At 35.3% G+C, this 10,102-nt stretch overlaps 1 protein-coding gene across 1 annotated transcript; it reads left to right on the top strand.

Annotated features, from left to right (window-relative positions):
- Window positions 1-4,103: 4,103 nt before the first annotated feature.
- On the top strand, window positions 4,104-9,495 carry LOC129242802 (transmembrane protein 209-like). The gene is made up of 9 exons (XM_054879652.1): window positions 4,104-4,169; window positions 4,224-4,522; window positions 4,579-4,692; window positions 4,752-4,995; window positions 7,385-7,533; window positions 7,595-7,722; window positions 7,964-8,195; window positions 8,260-8,357; window positions 8,424-9,495. Exons 1-9 carry the CDS (start codon window positions 4,147-4,149, stop codon window positions 8,781-8,783), a joined length of 1,647 nt encoding a protein of 548 aa, XP_054735627.1. The 5' UTR covers window positions 4,104-4,146; the 3' UTR covers window positions 8,784-9,495.
- The last annotated feature ends 607 nt before the right edge of the window (window positions 9,496-10,102 follow it).

Below are 10,102 nucleotides of genomic sequence, written 5' to 3'. Positions count from 1 at the left end.
TTTCGAATAGCTGTCACCTTCAGCAGATACGAGATCTCTTCTTGAAGCAAATAATTTGTAACAATTATGAAGATTTGGTGTGAATGTATGCAAAAAATTTGCAAAGTAGGGTAAAGTGAGAGAGAAAAATTACATTTTATTTTGAGGTTGGAATTTTTTTTTGGATACATTTTTACTTGTAAGAATTTGCGAGTTAGTGAAACAGCTGATCGCAAAGCTAAAATAAACACGAATTAAAATGTGATTAAAAATGGTGATTAAAACGAAGAATGTAAGTCAAAATATTTTAGATAAAATTTAAAGTATATTTCAAGTCATATATTAAATAGGAATTGGTCAATGATATAGATTTATGTACTTCTAAACCACAGCTTCCAGGCACCGTTGGTGCAGTTTCCGTAATACAAGTCGAAAGCATTCAAGGTATATTTTGTGTTTTATGCTTTTACTTCTTGATTATTAACTAATTTGACAATATGTGTACATATTTTCTATAAATAAAACACAACAAAATTTATCGGAATTTTTGTTCACCATTTTTTTTTCCTTGTTCACTCCTCTCGGGAGCATAGAGCCTCGACAAGACTTGTCTTACGTTGGTTTCCTTAATCTATTTGATTTCTGACAGGGTAGGTGATTAGCCTGCCACACACATAGATAGCACGTTTTTTTCTCGTCTGATTTATTTTCTTGGATAATATCATGTGTATAAAATTTTAGTAATTTTGCATCAACGTAAGATCTTTGTGATATATTACTTTTTTTGCTTTTTTCGAAAATGACCGTTATATGGGAGATGAGCGTGGTTATGGACCGATTTCACATATTTTCAATGCAGGTAGGTATTGAGAATATGTGTACAAAGTTTCATTGAAATACAAGTTTGGGGAAAAAGATTTTCATTTTTTTGCGGTAAATTTTTGCGTAAAAGGATTAAAACTGCTCGATCTTTAGCCCCTGGGCCGTGCTACGACTGCTGACGTAGTGGTCAACTTCGATTCCTTCTGTTTTATCGACATCTTCGACATTTTCTTTGCACATAATTAGTTGCTGCCGCATCGGCACCATAAGCACCATTCACAATTTCAGCGGCCTGGCTTGCATTTTCGCCTTTATCAACGAAAAAATGGAAAATGTAAAGAATTTTCTCTTTCTTAACTTCCATCGCAACTGAATGGAACAAACAAAAAACAGCAAACGCATTTTTTTAATGTGAAATGTCACCTTGACATCGAGCCTAAACTTTAAATTACGAGATATCGATCACTACAGCTATCTACCGAGAAAATAATGGACTCAAGCGGACTCATAGACATGAGTAAATCGACTAATCTCGCCATTCTAAGCATTTTGGTAATACATATTTCTGAATGTCTTCTATCTCAATTAATGGGTTGGCTTTAGCTTAATTATAGGTTTAAAGATAATTGGGAGGGAGGTTCCTGCAAAATTTTTAGAACTCCCAACTTTCCGGTAATCATAGTTTATTCGTCTTTAAATTGCTTTCAGGGACATTACCCCTATAATTTGGCGCATTATACTGAAATTTCTTTTAAACTTCACTGATCATTTATGCACGTGCTTTCCCTCGTTTTTCATATTAGTATTAAAAATTTTCCAATGAAAATTATGCTGCCTCCGAAGGGCAAATGGTGTTTTTATGAGGAGCTTTTTCATGGTAGAAATCCACGCGGTTTGCCATTGCTTGCCGCGAGGCGAATTCTATTAGAAAAATCGTTTCTATCATCTGGTGTTTCATTCCCGAGATTTATAACCTGGACATTACCAAATGGTAATCACGCTACAATTCGGATACAGCAGCCGCCATCAATCCAAATCAAGAGCGTAAGCAAAAGTTCTCCACCAAAAACTGGTAGATAAAGACATATCAGCTGAGTTTCTTTACACATTTGTTGTGTTGAACAAAAAAATTATTTGAAATATCCTTTACAAATTCTCATTTGTTGTTGTTGTGAAACTGGCGCAAAGGCAGATATGCACTAAAGCCCAGAATCCACAGGCAATAATATTGTGCTGCCAAATGCTCTGCAATTAAAAATAAAAATTTTAATAAAAGCGAGGGCTAATGATAGTGATGGGATTATCATGTCTCCATAATGTATACAACATGTAACGTTTTGATTTATGAGGTTTTTTTTTTTGTTTTTTGAAGAGCTGCCGTTGCCGCCAACGCGAGAAGGAGTTCTGCGCAGAAATACTACGGGCTTACAAACACCATTTCCTTTAAAGCGCGCGGTATTACACTAATTATTCTTCGAAAATAATTTTACTACAACAACATTATCCATATAATTACTTCAAAACAACGGAAAACCATAACTCAACTTCATTGTAAACACACGGACACAGAAATTGACCTACAACGGAAGTTATGGCAGCAAATGCACCGTTTACGCCCAAACGCCCGAAAACACCCGCCCGAATCCACACGCCCGAATGTATATTTTCCCGAATTGACAGTTTCCCGAATTTTTTTGCCCGAACGTCTTCGCCCGAACCCATTTGCCCGAATCCTTTTACCCGAAAAGAAAAAAAAATTTAAAATAATTAAGAATTAGTATACACTTGAAGTACATGCAAGAAAAGAACAAAAGAGTGCTATTCCTTTATTTATTCATAACAAATGTTGTCAAAATTCTTGTGTCAAATTCATCAGTCAGTCATTCGTTCTTAATTATTCATAAAAATGGAAGAAATTGAGGAAGTGGGACAACTTGTCGGAAAAAAATTAATAATCGGAGGATACATTTATGTCAGATCCAAACCGTCGAAAAATAATCAATTCTATTGGGACTGTCAATTGGTTCGAAGAAAAGAAGCGACACCACGTCAAACCTGGATATCACTCCAAAAACGATTACGCACAATAACGGAAGAATACCAAAGATATAAAGAAGAAAACAAAATTTTGGAATACTTAACTAATTTAGCATACAACATTCAAATATCCTAAATTCACACAATTCAATTTCTTTCACACCATGCCATATAATTAAAACTTGTTTACAAAATTTTGAATTTTAATTATTTATTAACATTTTTATATAAAATTTATTTTTATTTTTTCGGGCATTTTTCGGGAAAATTAATAAGATTCGGGTATTCGTATTCGGGCAAATTTATTCGGGTAAATTATTTTCGGGTGATTGGGTTTCGGGTGAATGTCCATTCGGGCATGTGTTTTCGGGATTTTGACCTGGAATCCAAATGCACAGGGTTGTATTTATAATAGCGTTATGAAAAAAATTTCAAAACAATTCAAACTATCGGATTTTTTTCGTTTTACTTAATTGTCTTGGGCGACATATTTAAAGTTATATGGGACACGGAAAGTGGAATATAATGCATTAGTAAAGTCTGTTTTGTATCTTTACGGAGCAATTATTATTTTTGCTTTAACTTGAAGTTTATAACCTACATAATATATTTTTTGGTAATCATTTGGACCACTTAGTTCTATAGTAAATATTTTTAACGGAATATTATAGAGAGATATTCATGTATTAGGGGCTTGGTTTTTTGAAAGCCAATGCTTTAAATTAGATGCCAGCATAACTTGAGAACTATACAATCGATTCCGCCAAAATTTATTAACATATTTATTACTTATATAGACACGGAATGAAATTTGAAACGATCTACTTCTCCAACTGTCCATACTTAGTTTGCAAAATGAAAAAATAAACGTTTGGTTCCTAAGAATTTCCTATTCCACGAGTAGACTCTTATCTGGAGAATTGTTCTAATATTTTGCAGTTCTTTTGCTTTTCAAATATACAGTTATTTTAACTGAAATTATTATTTTTTATGATATTTTTAAAGAGAAGATATGAAATGATTTAAGGATCATAAAATAAATTGAACCGAATTTGAACAATAAATAACTATTTTCGCTCATCGTTGTAAGCGTGCAGATGTCGCTGGTGGAGATGGAACCTGTGGAACTTACTCAGCTAACCAAGACGAATTCATGTAATGGATTCGCCGTAAAACTAACCTTAAAAACAATATTGAGAATAAAACAGCTGAGATAAAAGGCGCAAAATTGTGGTTTATATAGCTAATCTGTCTAATATATTCTATAATCTAATATAAATTTAATGCATAAAAGTTAACTGCAAAAGAATGCAGTGTTTGCAGAAGTATTGGTAAGTCTTTCAAGAGTTTATTTGACTTAATTTATAATATTTATCCTCGATTAGTGGCTCGCCGAACAAATTGGTAGAGCGCGGATTAGATTTGCATTTGCGTACTAAACGCGCTAAGAATTGTTTGCGTTGGGGCTCTTTCAATGTGGTACTGCTCGCAATACTACTATTCGATATATCTAATCAGTGTCCGTATACGCACTCTAAATGGTATTACGCGGAGTATTTGGCGGCCGTGCTGACGGGACTCGGTGCCTTCTCATGCTTCCTGAAGTATTTCCTCTACTTATTTCATACAAATCCCATATTGGGCACAAAGGAACAGAAAAATTTACTTAAATTTGAAGACTGCGGTAAGGAAGATTATTAATTTCATTTTTCAAATATTTACCCACGATATAACTTTCAGATTCCTCTTTTGTTGTCACACCACCACCGCAAAGAAAGAAACGAATGTGCGACGATTTAGCACCTAATCAAATCAACAGCACTTTGTTAAGCTGGCATTCGTCTTTTAACGATTGTAAGAATAAAGTATTGTATATGGAAAAATTAAGTTTTCTAAATTGTATATCTTTGTAGCACGAGCTGGCATGTCTCACCTTTGGAATTATAGTCGTGGAACTCCGTCACGTAATAGCTTTAGCCCGCCACAGCAGCAGCAACCATTTAATGCTTCCTGGAATTCTTCAATGGGCAACAGATCAATTAATCTAGCATCAAACACTAGTGCTTGGAATAATTCCAATTCTATCGTGGAGCCTTATAACAAATACAGACGTGAGGAATTAATAACTGATGAAGAGGGTCTCAAACAATATTTAAAGTAAGTCCAATTTCTCAATTCATGATTTTATTACTGATTATTTTATATGTTCGAAGTTTTGATGTGCTAATCATATTGTTCTGAATACCTTGCATTGTACTCTTTGTACCATATCGAAGTCAGTAGAACAGGTATTGTCCCAAAAATGTACACCATAGATCCTTATTGGCATTTTGTATTCTAGTTTTTATGCAAATTTCTGGTTCATAAGTAAGTTTTAAGTTTTCGAACTTTTGGCAAGAATATGTCTTCCAAGTAAGACGTCTGTTAAAGCGTATAGCGCGATACATAACATTGTTGTCTTGGGGAATAGTTACGTTAATTATTCATGACAACAGTTCGCCACGAATTTGCGTTGGTGAGGGGACATATAAACGCACTGTGGTTTTTATTTGTTTTTGTAGCTAGTGTAGTTGTAGCAAATGTTAAGATAATTAAGGCTATCTCAATAAGATCATTAATGACTTTTTTAAGACTTTTCTGTTCCTCGCATCGATTTTGGGGTTTCAGTTCTTTAAGAATTTCAATGTCGATTGATTGTAGCTTGTTGTAATAGGTTCACTTTTTGAATAGTTGTGTGCGCACTAATTTTGATGGTAATTGTATTCGAATGCGCTGTTAGAGTCGTGAGTTTGTTAGCTTGTGTTTCTTTGTTTTTAATAAGATTTGAACGCTTCTGATGTTTTTTCTAACAGTATACTTCGCTACAAGTTGAGTTGATAGATTTCTGTATTAGGAATGGTGACTTTTTTTTTTTTTTTTTCTAAGTCCGGTCCATTTAGTGAGGACCAAGTATAGTAAATTCTTCATCTCGATGCCTAAGATTTTATTAATTTGCTGCAAGAAAGGCTTACTAAAGGAGCGGAGTCGTGCCCTAGCTAGCCCGGACATTCACATAAGTAGTGGAGAAGACTTTCTTTCGCTCCTTACGCTTGACAGCTTCTGCAGTTAGGATTGAAGGGTAGGCTGAGTCCAGCTGCATGATCCCCTACTTTCCAATGGACTGTAAGGGTTGCAGTGATGCGTGAGATTTTTGGCCGAGAGCATCCTAACAGATCATTCGTCCTTTGGATTTTGTATGACGGCCATGTTTTTTTGTTTTATACATGTAGTGTTTGTTGTAATACATGTAGTTAGTTGCTTCCATCTTCTTTCGACTAAAGCATGTTAGTGTGAAGCAATGGGTGCTTTTATTGTGTTCAGTGGGGTGGAGACTGCCACCGCCTCTGCTAAGTCTAGTGTCGAACCTTTTCTTGCTAGCTCATCCGCTATCTCATTACCCCTTATGTTCCTGTGACCGGGAACCCATATTAAAGTGATTTCAAGCCAATGACTAAGCATTTCCAGCTCCTATCTACACTGTAAGACTAGTTTGGATGAAATGCAGTTGGAGTCTAAGGCCTTTATAGCTGTTTGACTGTCTGAGAAGATAGCTACTCTTGCACCAACTTCATTGTAGAGTTTTAGTGATTTGCATGCTTCTCTGATCGCCAACAGTTCTGCTTGGAACACGCTGGCATAGTCAGGAAGGACATAGTCAGGACCTGTACGGTGCACAAGACAGGGATAGTTTACTGGGGTGGCAGCCCTTGAACGGAAAAAGCCGGTTAATTCCCGTAACGTAGAACCGGCTGTCATGGGAATGATATACCTTTGCTTTATACGTTTTACTTTAGTACCGGTTTTCGCGAAAATACGTAGTTTGCGACAGAAGTAAAGGATTTATTGCGGATATTAGTACCTTTTCGAGGGCAAGATAGTAATCTGGTTGGCTATCATAATTACTACTAAATTTCCTGATTTCCTGAAAAAACAACAAAGAAAATATTTGGTTAGTGCCTCTACTCAAGTGAACCAATAAATCAAGCACAACATTTCAGCTGCTAAAATTGTACTACTGCAAAATACCGTTAGATGAACGTTCCCTCGTCAGCCGGATACTCGTTACCGTTACGACCCGGATTTATAACAGGCCAAGGACTGTCATTACAGTAGCATTCCCCGTACATATTTGGGGAATAATAACAACAACCGTTACAGGGAATTATATTTTGTTGCATGCTTATTTTCGAGCACAGTACAGTCTTCACTTGAATTATCAGAAAACTTTGGGTTACTAGATCAAATACACTTGCTGTAATAACCATTTCATTCCATACAAATTATTGCATCTAATCAAGTGAGCCGGACTGTGTGATTGACGTGCGACGCCATTTGCAATAATTGTAAAACTTTCGATTGGGGGGTGAATAATTTTGCGCCACCTTATAAAAGTAGAAAATTCATCAATATTCACGAATTAATTTTAGATAAGAAATAACAGTCTTAAAAGTTGTTAAAAAATAAATTAGTTTAATCTATTTTTCATACAAAAAACTTTAAATTGCAGAGAATTTTCTATCCACGAACAAAGCATGAATGATACAGCTGATGTTAGTCATCACTATAATCCCAGTTCCGTAAATTCATTCTGGAACTACTGCAACACCGCAGCTAATATGCTTAAAACGTCTATATATCAACTAGCTCCAATGATAAGTGAGTATAAATACGATTGATTCACAAAGAATAAAATGTCTAATAAATACGCCACTCTCAGCACCTTCCACACCAAGTAAACAATTGGCAAGTGAGGACGGGGGGCTTAAATTTTTGGACAGCAATTCAGAAATCATTAGACTCATTTCTTCCGAGAAACTGTCACAATATGTAGTGAACTTGAGAAGGGTAAGAACAGCTGCTTTTATAAGTTAAATAATATTTTAAGCTATACCAGGACTCCAGTCACTCTTCATATTTTAAGCTCAGCAACACCTGTTAAAAATTCTGAGTGATGCCCAAAGAGTTGGGAAGTTCACAGAATAGTCGTGTCTACGACAGTTGAGAAACTACCACAAAAAATAGTTTAATAAACTCCAAGAGTAAACTATTAACTAAAATAATATTTAAACAATTTTTCTATATTCAGTGGATTTCGGCAACTATCCTGGGGCGTTTGGCCAGAGAAATTAAAAATGTTGATGAGTCATTTAAAAATCGCGGATTCGCCGATATGCGTATGGGAGGCATTGGTTTGGAGCGTCTTAAGAAAACTGTCGAGAATCAAAAATTTGTGAATCAGTATATGCCAATGTTGCCTTTGATATTGCCATTTCTGGAAATGTCGAGTAATCAAGAGTATTTGGTGCAACGTATAAAAGGTAACAAGAGATATTGCAAACTGTACAAACTGTTAACTTAATTTATTCATTTACCATTTTTCAGATTTGGCTGAGGGTTCTTGCATTGCTGACTACCACTGGAACTCGGGTGCAGCTTATCATGGCTTGAAATGGGATGAACATCTACCCACTGACTCAGCTGTATAACCATTTACATATATATCAATATAAAATTCATTAAGATTTGTATTTCTGTGTTTGTTTCAGATATTGTTCCATCTATTTTGCGTTTATATGGACAGTCAACTGATGCCTTTACCGCAAGGTGGCGGTCGTCCCTTCTTCAGTCGTTATGTAATTATAGGCAAAGAAAAACGTTCTGCCAAGGAAACGGTTGCGCTTGTGAAGAATAAAGCACACTGCGCTATACTCTGTACCAATCCGCAAAAGCCACGTTTCAATTTCATAAGCGACAACGAAATTCATACATGCGTCTGCGATCGTAATAATCTCTTTTATGTAATCATACAATTTTTAATCTATATGAAAACACATCAGGAAGGTGCATTGGAAGGTGTCAATCTTGGCAAAAGCGGCATTAATATTTTATGTGTCATCGAAGGCTAAATTTCGGAGTCAGCCATCTGATTTCCTTGCAAAATGAACTCATATTTCTAAGAAGTTAGCATTATGATAATATATTTTTTTACATATAAGCCACTAATTAAGACATTGACATGTGGATTTACTAAAAATCTCACTATTCAACAGGAACAGGAACTATTCAACATGAAGAAGTTGAGAATCGTCACTTTTTTACGCTTTTAGAGCTAAGTCAATTTAAGTTGATTGAGAGCGCCTTAAAGTAGCCACGCAACATCTGTTATAAGTTAAGAACTTCTCATATTAAAAGCATATTAATAAGAATTTACTTTCATATGACTAAGAATATTTATTAAATGTTTTTGTTTACTCAGTTTACTCAGAGAAAATATTTTGTAACCCATACACACATACTTATACTACATATAGTACCAAACATACAGACATTACGCAGAAATAGCAATAATTTTGCAAGTAGTTTTCGCGTAAACTTTTAATTAAAGAGATTTACTGATTTATATCGCAAATCCATGGTACATTCCTTTGGACATTAATCGTTTTTGTGCTGTAGATTTATCGTGTCACTGGAGTGATTTGTGGCTTAAATACAGCGCGCAACGTCAGCAAAGGCAGCTGCATAAAATATATGTACATGCATACATATGAGAAGGGAGAAGGTAAACTACACTGTTGTAGTGTAAACGTAAGTGATAAAAGCTGATAAAGTTGTCAGTATTTTAAGGGCAAAAAATATGTTCTTAAAGTGAACATTTTCGGAAAGATTTCACTGCGACAGAATAAATTTTTCACTTTTTTATTTTTGTCTCGTTAATATTTTATTTGTATTTATTTTTTATTCTATGGATAAGAAAACCAATTTTGTAGAGGTATGTATCTTTTTTTTTAAGATTTTACCTGAATGCTGTGATAGGCTTGAATTTCATACCCAAAACCCAAGGCCTTATGTTCTTGCTTTTGAGGTCATATCCCAGCTCCTTGTCTACGGGTCTTTTCGAGCCATCTTTAAACCGGTGCCTGCAGTTTTTTCCTTGCGGGGTACTCCAAGTGGCTTTATCGTCCATTTCAACTTAGAATCTCTTTTAAATTTGTATGACTTGTGATGATATCACTTTTTCTATGCCAAAACCTAGTCATACTAAACTGTGTAAGCTGGGCTGTGCGGTGATGCACACCTGTAAGCGCTGAACCTGTCGGTACTCTTGATAGAAGGACTCCCAAGCAATCGCTCCACATGATGGAGGCACACTATATTATTTAGACCGTATCATAGTATGCCTCCATCTCAGCATCCATGCGCAAACACACGATCCAATGGATATAAA

Source organism: Anastrepha obliqua, chromosome 3 (assembly GCF_027943255.1).
Source record: "Anastrepha obliqua isolate idAnaObli1 chromosome 3, idAnaObli1_1.0, whole genome shotgun sequence".
Taxonomy (NCBI): domain Eukaryota; kingdom Metazoa; phylum Arthropoda; class Insecta; order Diptera; family Tephritidae; genus Anastrepha; species Anastrepha obliqua.
The sequence above is the reverse complement of the archived record's forward strand: the minus strand, read 5'-3'. Positions and strand labels throughout refer to the sequence as shown.

Coding starts and splice junctions, on each gene's coding strand:
- LOC129242802 (XM_054879652.1), top strand. CDS start 4,147: ATGCAGTGTTTGCAGAAGTATTG. Junction 4,523..4,578: donor ACTTAAATTTGAAGACTGCG/GTAAGGAAGATT, acceptor TATAACTTTCAG/ATTCCTCTTTTGTTGTCACA. Junction 4,996..7,384: donor GGTCTCAAACAATATTTAAA/GTAAGTCCAATT, acceptor TTTAAATTGCAG/AGAATTTTCTATCCACGAAC.